The sequence below is a fragment of the Gobius niger genome (assembly GCF_951799975.1).
Source record: "Gobius niger genome assembly, chromosome: 20".
In the NCBI taxonomy this organism is placed as follows: Eukaryota; Metazoa; Chordata; class Actinopteri; order Gobiiformes; family Gobiidae; genus Gobius; species Gobius niger.
The window spans coordinates 26453840-26469666 of NC_136871.1; the positions used below are offsets into that span (position 1 = coordinate 26453840).

Sequence of the window (15827 nt, forward strand, 5' to 3'; positions counted from 1 at the left end):
TGAGTCATATGACAATCACCACACGTAAGGACCGGTGCCACTCACTTTCATGTTCACATAATATGGATCCAGGTCCTCCAGCGGCGTGGCGTTCATCCCGGGCGGGACGTCGCCATAGATGAAGGGCAAGCTCTTGCCCGCCTCCAAGTCGCTGTTGGGCTTGGCCTCATTGTCGTCGGAGGTGTCGCGGTGGCTGCTGTCTGACCGCGGCTTGGGCGGCTTCTTGTTCTTCTCCTCCTCGATGCGCTTCTCGATGTTAGCGAGCGACTCCCGAGTGAAGTATTTAAAACTGTCAGGTCCTGGGGGTACGAGAATTGGTGCAGCCATGTTTTCATCCTGCAGCTATTTGCGCTTTATTTGTTTTCCATCCCAGATATTCAACTGCAAGGAGAGAAAGAGGCGTCAGAATGAAAGCTCAACAACAATCCACGAAGACATGGGTTCACAAAAATGGTTCTGTGACTGTGGTACAGGTGAGGTGAGTGAAAGGGCTTTATTTAAGTTTTTGTATGATGTTAAAACACATTAAATCTGCTGCTTAGATCTGCTTGACTAGTCCCTAAACTGGTTATTTCCACTTTAAATTAAGGCCAGAAAGAACCTTGAAACAAAGATCACATATCGAGCCTATAAAACGAACAAAGCCAGGGGTGATCATCATATTTAAGGGGAAAGTGTAGAAACTATGACCACACTTTAAACAAATCTTAAGAAATGCACAACTTGCATGTCATCATATCATATTTTTAGGGCTGCACGATATGGGAAAAAATGTACAGGATTCAATCTTGAATACTGCAATAATGATGCAAGTGTGATGTTTTACTAAACCATTTCACCAGTGCATTTAAGATCAGGACCAAAACAAGGCTAAAATTAAAGCTTTTCTATATTTGTAAGCATATTGTTAAGCTATAAAACTATTATTTTTCTTTTGAAAAGATGACAAACTCAAATCAATTTCATACTGACATACTTAAAATACAAAGCATCCGGAAAACTCGAAGGCACTGGCAGTAGCCTTTGTACTGTGTGTAAATGCTTCCTGAGCCAGTCCTTCGGTCGTCTCTGTCCGTCCTTTTCTCGGTGTCAGTGCTTCTTTGAACCCCACAGATTGGAATTTACTAATGCAGCTTCAGCTAAAGAAAGCAAACCAAGCAAAAAAGCAACAAAAAAAACAAGCAGAAAAGTGCAAACATTTGGAATATGTGGCAGTCGGCACTATTTCCGCTTTCTAACTCCAGCAGAGAAAGTGACTGATACTGTAATCTGTACCTGGGTAGTACATTTGATTTGACCGTATGGTTGTTTTAAGGTGACTCTTTCACATATTCCAAAATCCTAAACTCTGAATCATCAATGTTTTATGATGATGTTGGATAAATGCAATAACAACATCATCGCAAAATTTCACCCAACAAATTCTACAGTTTCATCAAATTTAAACAAAAAATGAAATCGATCAATGTTTTAGGCCTGGGGGACATATGTAATTATGCCCTCGCCCTTGTGATGATCTGCTGCATATTTTCATATTGTGATTGAGTACTTCTCTGTTTGATGCAGCTCTCAAACACAGACACTTTTCCCCACTCACTTCTATTGGTCAATGGCATCATGCTCTGACTGAGGGGGATTTAACCACTTAGAGTCAAGTGTGAACTTTCAGAAGCAGCAAATGGATTAAGCTTTTTCTGATCAACATATTTGAACTGTAATGAAACCCCAATCCTGGAGTATGAATATCAACCGAATCCACACACATTCATGCAATACAGTGACATGTGAGCATTGTTTCCCTTCTTCAGCTCTTTTTGCTCAAATCTGAATCTGAACAGGTATGTAGATTACCACAGTTGTATGACTGAAGTGACCATCAGTGACAGCAATAACGTCCAAAGTTGAAAACCAAACCTGTGAACAACCTCTGAGTCTCCTTCCACCAGCGTTACAGCAATTGATCTACCTTCAAGGTGATTCAAACAGAATCCAGTTGCCCAGCCAGCAGTGCTCACACTCTATACTCAAGTCCTCAGACGGAAAATGGGGGGAGACGATCCATAAAACTGTCCAAAATGAAACAAATGCCACATACGAGGTCTGTGGCAAAATCCATAATTCCCCGCGGATCGTGCGTAATGCGTAAACGCGCAAATTACGCGAAGGTTCCACGGTTAAATCCCTCAAAATCCAGTGGCGTGGTTGTAAAAAACGGTTAAATAAATAGATAAATAAATGAAATGATGTCTGGAGTCTTCAGCCGAGGTTGTGCCAGGTCCCGTGTGGTGAGTGTCTTTGAAGCAGCGTCCTTAGTGAAATAAATACATCAAAATCATTGGATCCGTGACATGGGCTGCTCTGACGCTGACCTGACATCTGACTGGGCTGGAGATTCACGCAGCGGGAGGAGGAGGCGTTTACGGCACGGAGCGGAGTCACATGGTCCGGCGAACAACTTTCACATCCTCCGCTTATGCAGGGATTCTCATTTGTGCTAAATGTACAGTGTCAGCTGTGTGGGATAGCAAGACACAGGCTACAGGACCAGGCTCTGCGAGACGACGCTTCAAACAAAGGCCCGAAATGACCACCGTATCAAACGCTCTGGTTCGAATGCCACACTGCCACAATGGTTCATAAGTCTCTCCTACTTTCAAAATAAGCGACATCTGGGATAATCATGCTCATACAGAGACATTCTCGTCTCTGCGAAAGTGTCTGTTCACAGCGAGGCGCTGTGTAGGGCCCGAGTCTGAAATACTGCAGTGTGTTTTATTGCTGCTATAGGCTCTACCGGACAAACTCCTAGTAGGTCAGCTGAATGCATAATGCACGTCCTGGCTTCAACACCGCACCGCGCAAGACAAACAAGTCCCACACAATAATTAAGAAAGACTCCATTTTTCATTGAAGGAAAATCCAGATCTTTACAGTCAAAGAACTGTGACATCCACAAAAATGAAGCCTTTTCAAGCAACTGATGCTCAGGTTATAGCCTACGTTTGTTTATGATATGAAGGCCCGTACATTCAGTGAGATTGGGGGAATGGACCTCAGGAGGCCTCAGGGGAGTGCCAATCTAAGGACGCACCTGCTCACGCAACTATCCACAGAGACTGCCAAGAGGGGGGCACAGAGGAGGCGAATGGACAAAAAATATCCTCAGACACAGAAGACAAACCCAGCGACGTGAGCAGTGACCTGTCTATGGCAGATTTACAGACGACGCATTGTTCATCTCATGCTCGGGCATGTCAAATAGTTCCAGGCAGAAGTTTGATGGGCCTGACTTAGTGCATATGCCTCCGATTCACATTGTAATGTCATTCTGCCGGAGCAGGCCAACACCCTGTATGAGCTGCCTCTATGCCTTTGAGCATGGCATGCCATCAGACACAGCCGAGGTCTCCAAGCTCGCCTTCTCTATTGTGCACTTGTGCCTCTGTTCTTTCACAAAGGTCCGTGAACAGGCAGACGGATGAGAGCTAATGATGCTGAGAGAGGCAGCGCTCTGCGGCATTGGGATGCAGTCAGTCGGTAAAGTGAGACTGCGCTACTGTCCTCGACAAAAATCACACAAAGCACGAAACATACTGCGTACTTACTTTCTGTGTCATCAGAAGAACCCGAAACAGTCGCCAGTGAAATGCAGATGTGGAAAAGGGTCCCGCGAAACTGCGGCTGTCGCCATATTGTTGCTGCTCTCTCCCTTCCCAGTGCGCGCAGATACACTGCATAATTGATGACTCTCAGCAGATTGTTAGGGAGTGTCGGTAAATGCCTTCAGTTCCAGGAGCGGAACAAAGTCAGGGTTATTCACAATACTTCAAATAAGTCTTATCTTCAATAAAGATTTACATACTAACCACATATCACTTTAGTGCAATTTAGGCCATTTTGGGCAAAACTTTCAAGAATAAAATAGTTACGTCTAATTGATCAACTTGGACAAAAACGTATATTATCAAAGATCTTTAATATTAAGGAACGTTTACTAATTTACCTCAGGTAAAGTCAGCCCATACAAAGTAACATTTTACTGCAGTAGCTCCGACTTGTAAAGTTAAAATGTGCAAAATAAACCAGCCTTTGATTTGAATGTATGGTACATTATTGCGCTTTGTTGGTGACACATATGTGAGCCAACAATAGTTTGAAGATTATTCTGAGATGATTTAAAATGGACATTACTGCACACGTGACAAAACCAAAACCGAAGAATGTCTCCATCTTGTGGCAATAACACTAACAACATACAAACGCCAATGGTCATTCAAAGCTACATTCTGTGGACTTGCCCCTGCTCTCCAGTCCTCTAGTTATGTGGGATTAGAAATGACCACGAATAAATAAATACAAACCGTGCAGCCCAGCGACTCCCAAAGTCTTACTCTGGAGCATCAGGCTCCCTTAGTGATCGGGAATAATAATAATAATCATTTATTCTATTAACAGAAAGATGTGGTAAAATAATAATAATAATAATAATAATAATAATAATAATAATAATAATAATAATAATAATAATAATAATAATAATAATAATAATAATAATAATAATAATGATAATAATATTAAAATGAATATTGATATTACATTGTTATTATTATTTTTATTATTACTATTATTATTATCATTATTATTATTATCATTATTATTATTATTATTATTAGTAGTAGTATTATTATTATTATTATTATTATTATTATTATTATTATTATTATTATTATATAAATAGCCTATTTAAAATATCTTAAAAATGGTTGAGCTCAAACATAGCTGAATGGTTTGCATCAGCTCTTAATATAAAAAAAACGATGTCTATAGTCTTTTTCTATATTAAGACAATAGTGATCATTATCCTATGTTAATGCCTCATACTTAAGTTAACCAGTCTAAAAGCTACTAAGTAACTTCTAACCGGAAACCAACCTCTGTATACCCGTTTTTATACAGTAAGAACACCACTGATATACTGTGGTATTAGAAAACACAACTTAATAATGATTTTGAAAAAAAAGAAATCAAAAACCAAAATATGAACAACTGAAGCGAACAGAATTGTTTATGATAAAAAGTGATGTTGAAATAATTTGAAAATCCGCTTAAGCGGATATCCGGTCCGCGCGAACTTGACGTGACGTTTGGCTTGTTTACGTCGCTCAGTCCACGCTTTATTTACCACGACTGGTGTTTCTGCAAACATGTCTGCTTTTATGAAAGTCTGTGCTGTTTTTGTAAATATTTTGTGCATCCCGCTGCACGTTATCCACGCTTTAGGTTTGTATGAGTTGTACAAACGTGTTTTTCCCATTTGCCTCTACAAAATAACTAAAAACTACAACAAGAAACTACACGACAGGAAGACAGACTTGTTCAGCAGTGTCTCTCAGTTCAAGCCGTCGGGAAAGCCGCTGACTCTCCTGGAAATCGGATGTGGCACTGGGGCAAATTTCCAGTTTTATCCCCCTGGCTGTAAGGTGGTCTGCACGGACCCGAACCCCTTTTTTGAAAAGTATCTGACCAAAAGCATGGAGGAAAATGGCCACCTGTCCTATGATCGCTTCGTGGTGGCGTCGGGGGAGGATCTGGGGTCGGTTGAGGACGAGTCCGTGGATGTGGTGGCCTGCACCCTGGTGCTCTGCTCTGTCAGAGACACCCCCCAAACCCTGAGAGAGGCGCAGCGCGTGCTCAGGCCTGTATGTGCCCCCAACAAGTGTCTGTGTTTTTCATATCCCAAACAGTGACCTTGTGTGTGCCCCCTCCAAAAATATGTTCATACTCTTCAGTCAATGGCCATGCGCAATGAGCAATTGAAGACCTGCTCTGAAGACTATTTATCCCCCCCACCCTCCAGGTCTTTGTTCTGACTTGGTTTAAACTCCTAATAGAGTTGTGATGATGCCAGGACTAGTCAAAAATATGAATAGTCCTTTAACTTCAAAGTCATCGTGCACATCTGTGACATTACATGCTGATTGATTTATGAAATGTCCAAAAGGGCAGTTATTGGGGTTTATTATTAATTATTTATCAAATTAAACTAAAGAAATTCAAACTCAGAGCAGCCCTGGGGGTGGGGCTTATCATGTTGCATATGCCTGTACAACTGTGCAATGAATTTGCACTTTAAAAACGTAACTGGCTTCAAATCAATCTTTGATCCATCATTTGTTATCACACAGGTTTTGTGCTGTACAGGTGTATTGTGCACCAAACAGATCTATTATTTGGCTCTATAAGCGCCTGAAATAGCCCTAATGAAGAAGTGTTTGGATACCTATGTGGAATTGTCCCAGATCAAAGTCCAGACGTAAAAGATGAATGTGTAATGCACTGTATATATACTGTGCTCTTGATCATGCGTACTGAAACAACATGTTTAGGGCTTAACGGTTTCGACAAATCTGAAATTGAAGATGTATCTGGTTGTGAAGGCAAATACATTCATGCAAATCAAGATTCTGGTTCATGGTGCACATTCAAACTCATCCAGGAATGTTAATACAGTATTTGAGAGAAGCCTGTTTTTTGTAGTTTGCTGCAACAACAACAACAAAAGATACATGTCACTTGTTGAATAAAGCACATGCTCTGATAGGTCTTGCTACTACTGTACAGTTCCTATCCGAGCCGCTCCCATCTGACCTTGTGTGTGTTCATTTCTCAGGGCGGCGCGTTCTTCTTCCTGGAGCATGTGATTTCGGACAAAGACGCCTCCTGGACCTACTTCTGCCAGCACGTTCTGCAGCCGTTTTGGTACTACTTCGGAGACGGCTGTGAGATGACCCGCGCCACATGGAAACACCTCCAGAACGCAGGCTTCTCCGAGCTCAAACTGGAGCACTTTCAAGCACCTTTTATCTTTCTCATTAAGCCGCACATCATGGGATACGCCATCAAATAAATATTGCACATAGTTTAAGATGGGGGCAGGCAACTATTTTGCTGTTTTGGGATAATCAACCATGTCACATATATCTCAGACATTTGTGCATTTTCCTTTTGATGTTTCCTGTTCAAATACAGTGTAATTGTAACTGAATATTGTCTCCTGCCCATATCTGCGAAATGGATGTTGTATTCTAAATCAATGCGAAGGCTTAGACCAGGCCACTATGCCCCGCACCAAACCTTGCTTGCACTTTTCAAATATTAATATTACTACATTTAGTGGTAATTGCCTTTAATTTTGCACTAAATATTTATTTTTGTATAAAATAAGGCCCACCGGCAGTATTCAACATTGTGATTCACATCTTACTTTTGTCTGTTTTCTGATTAATTAGTACATATTGCAATGGGTTCTCTTGCACTGATCCTGTATTGTGTGTAATAAAAATCAAAACAAAAAACCTCTTCTTCACCCTCTGCTGTGGTCTCTTTTTCCTCCAAGCTCGGGTCCTCTACCAGAGGCCTTGGAGCTTCAGGGCTCTGCGCAGCATCTTTTCTGCACTGAGATGGCTGATGTATTTCCTGGGATCTGCTGGAGCCACTCTCAAGTTTCTCATGTTCCTTTTTCCTGATGTTGCAACTACAACAGCTTTTCAACTTTCATCTGAAGCTGTTTTTTTTTTTCAATCAATATGGCATTACAAACCGTTTTACAGCATTCCACGCATTTGTATAAGACTGAGCAAGTGTACAAATTAAATTACAAAAGTGCACAATGGCTGCACAACATGAGAAAGAACAAACAAAACAACAAAACAAAAACATGCTCAAGAGGTCTGTGATCATACCTGAGATTGTAGGAAATTAATGAAAATAGTAGCTGCTTCAGTTTTTACGTGACATAAGTCTTTAAATTGCAAAAAATCATCAAACCCTTGTGTCATTAACCCCAGAGCTACTTGTCCATGCAAATGTCTGTCAGAGTTTTATCAAATGGTCTGAATTTTCAGATACATTGACATCCATGACTTTTACCAGTAAACATTTTTTTTTTAACTTAATACATTTTTTTGATTAAGTGATTACAATGTTATGAGAAATAGTTTCACAAATTATTAACAAATGCACATTTTTGAAGGTCAAACCACTTCCATATTTATTTAACCCTTGTGTTCCCCATAATGCAGAGTTACACTCGTGGTCCCTTGGGGCCATTTTGACCCCATTTTGTTTCGTTTGTTTGGTCATAAAATATCATTTTTCAATATCTTTAGTGTAACTTCAGACAACTGGCCTGATACTAAATTTCTGTTTTTTTTTGTTTTGTTCTTTTTTTTCTTTTCTTCAGTGTGTAGGTCTTTTTATGTAAAAAACAACAACAACAACAACACACAAAATCCTGAACAAACAACAGTCATAAAATATCAAAAATCTAATTCTGAAGATAACTCGGACTATCTGGTCAGTTTCCAAGTGGAAATAGTCCAAATTTAGTATTAGTGCAATTTTGGAATTTTCTCATATGTTTGAATGAGAACAAATAGTTACACTCGGGGTCACCTGGGGTCATTTTTGACCCCATTTTGTTTCTCTAATATTTCACTCATAAAATAACATTTTGAAATAAATGTGGGTTCTATCTTTAGTTTGACTTCATAAACATGCACTGATAGTAAATTTACCAGTTTTTATTATTTTTTGGGTCGGCGGGACATGTTTATGTAAAAAAAAAGTCAAATTTTGAGCCAAAAATGGCGCTGTAACACTGAAAATCCTGAAGTGGATATAACTCCAAGTATTTGGTGAATTGGGCACTGGGAGAGACTCAAAGGTAGAGCAGGTTCTGTTTTTGAAAAATGTTTCATTTTTGAATGAGAGCAAATAGTTACACTCGTCGTCTCTGGGGTCATTTATGACCTCGGCAAAATCCCATTCATTTCAATGGACATGAGCCGATCCTGCAGGTTTTCTGTCTTTGACCTTTTGTACCGACTTCATTTGTGCTTCAGATATGAAACCATTATTATGTTTCCATCCCAGAGGACCTCCTCTACATGCACATTCATCAGATTTTTAATTCACATATTTTTACAATAGTTATAGCCTAGGGCCTAAAGCTTGAAAACAGCAGCAGCTCTCCAAAACAAGGCCTACACACTGAAAAAAACAAAAAAAACACAAACATTTAGTATCAGGCCACTAGTTTGAAGTTACACTAAAGATAGAACCCACATTTATTGAAAAATTATATTGTATGACTGAAATACTAGAGAAACAAAATGGGGTCAAAAATGACCTCAAGGGACTACGAGTGTAGCTCTGCATTATGGGGCACACAAGGGTCAGATACATTTGGAAGAGTGGTTTGACCTTCAAAAATGTACATTTTTTGAATATGTTGTTTAACTAAGACTATACAAGTATTGTAAAAAAAAGTTCTTTCTTGCCATCACCTTGCAAACATGCTCAATACTAGCCTTAATTATATGTATTATATAATTTTTGGTCGCTAACAGAACTTTGTAACGGATCCAAAAAATGCATGAATAATAAATAAAAGGTTTTATTTTGAAAATCCACTTAAGCGGATATCCTGTCCGCGCGAACTTGACGTGACGTTTGGCTTGTTTACGTCGCTCACTCCACAATTTTTTATTCCACGACTGGTGTTTCTGCAAACATGTCTGCTTTTATGAAAGTCTGTGCTGTTTTTGTAAATATTTTGTGCCTCCCGCTGCACGTTATCCACGCTTTAGGTTTGTATGAGTTGTACAAACGTGTTTTTCCCATTTGCCTCTACAAAATAACCAAAAACTACAACAAGAAACTACACGACAGGAAGACAGACTTGTTCAGCAGTGTCTCTCAGTTCAAGCCGTCGGGAAAGCCGCTGACTCTCCTGGAAATCGGATGTGGCACTGGGGCAAATTTCCAGTTTTATCCCCCTGGCTGTAAGGTGGTCTGCACGGACCCGAACCCCTTTTTTGAGAAATATCTGACCAAAAGCATGGAGGAAAATGGCCACCTGTCCTATGATCGCTTCGTGGTGGCGTCGGGGGAGGATCTGGGGTCGGTTGAGGACGAGTCCGTGGATGTGGTGGCCTGCACCCTGGTGCTCTGCTCTGTCAGAGACACCCCCCAAACCCTGAGAGAGGCGCAGCGCGTGCTCAGGCCTGTATGTGCCCCCAACAAGTGTCTGTGTTTTTCATATCCCAAACAGTGACCTTGTGTGTGCCCCCCTCCAAAAATATGTTCTTACTCCGCATTCAATCAATGGTCATGCGCAATGAGCAATTTCCCGATTAACTGTTTTAGACCTGCTTAGACCCTAAAACGATTTTATTTATTTGTTTGTTTGTTTGTTTGTTTGTTTGTTTGTTTCTGGGTTCTGATGAGGTACTCTGGTTTAAACTCATGATAGTTTTGATATAGTGAAAAAGGACTTTGCAGAAATATTTCGGAATTTATTAGCAAAATATTAAAAACGTTGCCCTAATTTATCATCAACTGGTCCGATTTGTGATTAATCACTGACATTTATCAAATGTCGAAAGTGGACATGGTTTATTACTAATTATTTATTAAGATTTATTAAGAAGTATCGATACAATTTAATACTAGGACTGCGGTTATCATACACACAACTTTGAACACACTGATTATATTTATTATTTGGCTCTACAAAGTACCTAAAATAGCCCTAATGAAGAAGTATTTGTATACACAAGTAGAGGTGCCCCAGATCAAAGTCCAGACCTGAAAGATAAATGTGTAATGATCTGTTAACGTGCTCTGGATTAATCATGGTTACAGAAAAAACGGTTTAAGAAAAATCTTAAATGGAAAATGTGTGATTATTTGTGCATATTTAAACTCATAAATCCAGCAGCATAGATATAAGAGTTTGTAGTTTACAGATACAGTTTCATTTCTATTACATGTTGAATATAGCACATGCTCAGACAGATCTCTCTTGACTTGTTGCCTACTGTACAGTTCCCGAGCCGCTCCCGTCTGACCTCGTGTGTGTTCATTTCTCAGGGCGGCGCGTTCTTCTTCCTGGAGCATGTGATTTCGGACAAAGACGCCTCCTGGACCTACTTCTGCCAGCACGTTCTGCAGCCGTTTTGGTACTACTTCGGAGACGGCTGTGAGATGACCCGCGCCACATGGAAACACCTCCAGAACGCAGGCTTCTCCCAGCTCAAACTGGAGCACTTTCAAGCACCTTTTATCTTTCTCATTAAGCCGCACATCATGGGATACGCCATCAAATAAATATTGTAGATAGTTTAAGACGGGGGCAGGCAACTATTAGCTGTTATAGGATAATCAACCTTGTCACATATATCTCAGACATTTGTGGATTTTCCTTCTGATGTTTCTTGTGAAAATACAGTGCATGTGGAAAGTATTCAACCCCTTTTTCATTTAGTCATCATGGATTGGAAAAAAAGAATGTAATCAATTTTGGAATAAGGCTGTAACATCACAAAAAGTGAAGGGGTCTAATACTTTCCGGATGCACTGTACAGTGTAATCAGTAACAGAATATTGTCTCCTGGCTCTCTGAGAAAGGGATATTGTTTTCTCAATCAATGCAAAGGCTTATAATGGGCTAATATGCCATGCACAAGACATTGCTTGCACTTTTCAAATAATATTAGATTTAGTGGCTTTTGATTTTGTACAAAAGCTTTATTTTTGTATAAAATAATGCACACCGATAGTATTCAACAATGTGATTCGCATCTTGCAGTTTTCTATATTCCGATAAGTTGGTACTCAACAGTTTTCTTTCACTGATCCTGTATTCTGGTCTGGTTTTGGTGTGTTTAATTAAAACAAACAAAAAATGTTTTCTTTTCTTTAATAAGTTACCCATGACTCGGCAAAAACATCCCTTGGAAATAAATAAAGATGGGAGCAAGACGAGGCAAACCGGGTCTAAATATTATGCCTGGACCGGAAAGAGAAATGGTAAATGGAAAGAAAGACACTGCAAAAACGTTCAAAACATGCATTACTGAAGCATAATGGAAATCATCCTGAATTACAAATGACCCTTACCTAAAGAAGCCCTCGTCCACAGTTAAAGAACAACAACTAGAGTTAGACCTAATGCAGAGGAGGCAGGACGTTGGCACTACAGTAAAATTGACTCATTTGTTGTGGACATGTACGGGATCAACTTTCCAAACATGCTTTCAGGGACAATGGCAGTTTAGAGTAGACGCGAGCATTGTAAAACAAATAGCCTTCTGTAAGTAAAAGTTTTTTATTTTTTTTATTTTTATTGACATAAAACAAAGCTTTACAAACAGCACATAGACAAAGGAAGGACACATAAGGGTAGGGCACATATTTGATTCTTCGTTCTTGGGTTCTGCATGGCGTGGATGTGCGGTGTGTGTGCTGAGCAGGTGTGAGATATGAATAGAGAGAAAACAAAAAAAGATGAAAGCAAATAGTAAATCATGGGAAACAAATCGTGGAACATGAAAAATGATAGTAACAAATAATAGTAAAGAAACAATAATAATAGAGGTAAAGGTAAACTGAATGGGGTAATGAACATGAGGAAGGGTAAACATTCAAGATTGAAATCATATAAACCACTTAGATTTGGAGGAAGAAAAGGGAGAGAACAAACAGGAAACTACAATATTAAGTTCTGCCCACCCCCACCTGCATCTCTGTCCTTGTGTGGTGCAATTCAAAACCCATAGGGCAGTACATGATGCAGGTTAGGGAGCCTTATTCCAGAGCTCCTTAATGTTTTACTTTATTCTATTATTTTATTATTTATTTATTCAATTTGTTCATTTTTTCCCCGTAAAAGTTTTCAATGATCCAGAAAGAACCAGGAACACAAGTCTGATGCAGTGATTTGGCTCTTTACTGAACAATGAAGGAAGCGCCCTCTTGTGGAGACTGATCCGCATCAGAATAGATCAGCCAAATTAGACTAACTCTGTAATCTTTTGATCCCCGAACAACTAGTGTCCACAAATAAAGAGATTAGCCGGACAGTCATTCTACGTTGACGCGCAATGGAAAGAACGGGACTGAACGGCGCATTCAAGAGACTGTTCGCGGCGCTTTCATACAACAGCGCGTTTATTTACAATGAAAAAATGCACGAGTTCAAGAGGGAACTTTTTAGAAACATGCCCAGATTTGCGGGGGAGGACGGGACGATGCGGCTGCTGGAGATCGGATGCGGGAGTGGAGCCAATTTCCAGTACTATCCGGACGGCTGCACGGTGATCTGCAGCGACCCAAACGCGCACTTTGACAAGTACTTGAGGAAAAATATGGAGGAGAATAAGCACTTGTGTTATGAGGGGTTTCTCGTGGTGGCCGGGGAGAGCTTGGAGCACGTGGAAGACGCGTCACTGGACGTGGTGGTCTGTACGTTGGTGCTGTGCTCCGTGCGTAATGTTGGAGAGGTGCTTCAGGAGGTGCGCCGTGTGCTCAAAACTGTAAGTGTCAAGTCAAGTCTGAAATGACCAACACGCCAGCGCTCTAACCAATCAGAGCCACTTCTTTCCCCTTTAATTATGAAAGTGGGAGGGGCTGAAAGGGCAGATTTCAGTAAACTACAATTCGTGTTTGCAAAAAGTGAAAAGACGGCTCTTGTGTGAAATGGAAAGAACATAAATGTTTATCTTGCAGTTTATAAAAGACAACCGACTAGAATCACATCATCTCCAGAATCCAGTCAAACCTCGGTGGAGGACCGTAGGACTTTTGATGATGAGAGAATAATTGGATCTGGCAACCGAAATCTCTGCTCATTTCATTAGATAGCAGGGGCGGATAGGTCCATTCTGGAGGAGCACAGAAGGGCTGCTGGCTTGAGGGCCACCAGCCTGCAAGGGGGTGCTGCTACCCGGCCTTGCAATTGCACAGTGAAGCAGCAAAATAACAAACATTCTCTATTCTATTTGTTTAACAGCTCTGTTGTTCATTGGTGACACAGCAATCGCGCAGTAAAAATTAGGCCTATTATAAATTGATGTCAAAATATGTCTTTGTGGACGCGCGTGTTTACACCAACTTGGGCCGGGCTGGTCAGAGTCCAGGGCCATTTTTAGTCCCAGTCCGCCCCTGTTAGAAAGCCAATCATCTCAATAGCCAGAAGTTTTATATCTGTAAAATATTGCTGTTGCTGTGAATACATCAAACTTACAATTGTCATCAGTAGGGGTGTGTATTGACTAGTCTCAAGCCGTACGAATCACGATACATAGGTCGCGATACGATACGTATATATGGGATATATCATATACGATATATCACATATATTGAAGTACTGATTGAGGATTATTGCAATTATTTTTATTGCTTTGGAAACAACTAATCAGTAAGCTAGTCCACTTTCATTCAATTTGCATCAAATAAATGTTATCTATCTATAACTTATCAGTATCAGTGACATCAATAATTGAATAAATCATTGTTTTGAACATGGAACTGCTTCTTCAGACTGAAGTTCTGATGATTGTGCTCTTGGTGCATTAGCTTATCTTTGGTTTTCTAACCTTCAAAGGAAGAGCCCTTTGAGACCATGGCCACATAGTTGCCCACACATGCCATCATTTTATTTACGGTTTTGTTGAGCATTGTACTAGAATTTCCTATACAATATTTGAATATTATTCACAATAAAAGTGCAGGTACACAATGGGCCCCCCATGACCCAGGGGCCCCAAGCAGCTGCTTTTTGTTCGCTTGTAGGCTTGCCTTAAAGTCAAGAACAAAAAATACATACTTCCTCACAAAGACTTAAATGAGAAATGGCTACTACAGCCCTGAAACGATCACTGTGCCATGACATAACACAGTCATCATTCATCAGGTTGCTTTTTGCCTCTTTCAGGGAGGAGCCTTCTACTTCCTGGAGCACGTGGCGTCCGAGCGCTCCTCTTCGTGGTTGTATATTTTGCAGCATGTGTTGGAGCCGCTGTGGTACTGTCTGGGAGAAGGGTGCACTTTGACCCGCACCACGTGGAGAGACCTCGAGGCGGCGGGCTTCACCCAACTCTACATCGAACACATCACAGCTCCCAAAGTGTCTACGGTCATCAAACCTCATATCATGGGTTATTGTATTAAGTGAGTGTAAAATATGTTTTATTTATATCATGACATAGGAAATACCTTTTGTAAAGTGAAAATAGTTTTATTTTGTTACACAATCATCAATTTCATAAACTGTTTTGTTCTTTTTTTTTTTTTTTTTCCACCTAATAAATAAACCTGGACAATGTGCTTTTCCCTGATTGTCGAAGTAACTGGCAAAACAAACAAACCAAAGCAAAACATTATACAATCTCTTCTATTGCCCTTTCACTCTCATTGCACAGAACTATGGAATGACATCTGTAACATACTTGCGGGAAACATAAAAATATCAAAGGTTCACCAAAAAAAAAACAGAAAAATATATATGAAAAATCCATACAGTTAAAATTTGAAGTTGATGTTAGATGAAGCAAAAAAAAAAAAAAAGTTGATAATTTTTAAAAACAAAAAATAAAAGGGATACATTTAGAAAAGCGAGAGCATCACTCGCGGTTTCAAACTTCCCTGTATTAAAATGTACAACAACTATAAATGTTATAGCGAATAAAAAACAGCAGGTGGAAACATGATCAAGGACCAAAACCAGGTCAAAAAAGTTGGAACACTAAAAAAAGGTAAATTCAACTGTTAAATTGTTTTAAGCCATGATGAATTAATTAACATATATTTGTTAATATAAATTTGGGGGGGGTAGTCAGTGTCAGTGTTACACTCAGGATGCTTTTATTTTAAGATAACATCAACAGTGACGGCGTGTCATTGTAACCTTTTGGATTGTACTGTTGCCCGCTTTACAAACATGATCCTAATGACAAGCTCGACAACAGAAAATGCTATTTTTT

General features: G+C 39.9%; 4 protein-coding genes across 5 annotated transcripts in view; 3 read left to right on the forward strand and 1 right to left on the reverse strand.

The window, feature by feature from the left end:
- Positions 1-3766, reverse strand: part of scn8ab (sodium channel, voltage gated, type VIII, alpha subunit b) — a 44374-nt gene extending 40608 nt beyond the window's left edge. For both annotated transcript variants that reach the window (XM_079578743.1, XM_079578742.1), the window contains exons 1-2: positions 3606-3766; positions 46-381 (exon numbers count right to left, since the gene is read on the reverse strand). In XM_079578743.1, coding sequence (XP_079434869.1) covers positions 46-327 — 282 coding nt within the window. In that variant the 5' untranslated portion in view covers positions 328-381; positions 3606-3766. The remainder of the gene's footprint in view (positions 1-45; positions 382-3605) is intronic.
- Positions 3767-5134: 1368 nt separating this feature from the next.
- LOC306980161 (thiol S-methyltransferase TMT1A-like) lies at positions 5135-6930 on the forward strand. Its single transcript, XM_079579421.1, has 2 exons — positions 5135-5699; positions 6671-6930. The coding sequence occupies exons 1-2, from the start codon at positions 5205-5207 to the stop codon at positions 6905-6907; spliced, it is 732 nt and encodes a 243-aa protein (XP_079435547.1). The 5' UTR covers positions 5135-5204; the 3' UTR covers positions 6908-6930.
- A 2625-nt stretch (positions 6931-9555) lies between these two features.
- Positions 9556-11218, forward strand: LOC306979459 (thiol S-methyltransferase TMT1A-like). The gene is made up of 2 exons (XM_079578412.1): positions 9556-10069; positions 10936-11218. Exons 1-2 carry the CDS (start codon positions 9575-9577, stop codon positions 11170-11172), a joined length of 732 nt encoding a protein of 243 aa, XP_079434538.1. The 5' UTR covers positions 9556-9574; the 3' UTR covers positions 11173-11218.
- A 1593-nt stretch (positions 11219-12811) lies between these two features.
- Positions 12812-15637, forward strand: LOC306979460 (thiol S-methyltransferase TMT1A-like). The gene is made up of 2 exons (XM_079578413.1): positions 12812-13379; positions 14780-15637. The coding sequence occupies exons 1-2, from the start codon at positions 12948-12950 to the stop codon at positions 15017-15019; spliced, it is 672 nt and encodes a 223-aa protein (XP_079434539.1). The 5' UTR covers positions 12812-12947; the 3' UTR covers positions 15020-15637.
- The last annotated feature ends 190 nt before the right edge of the window (positions 15638-15827 follow it).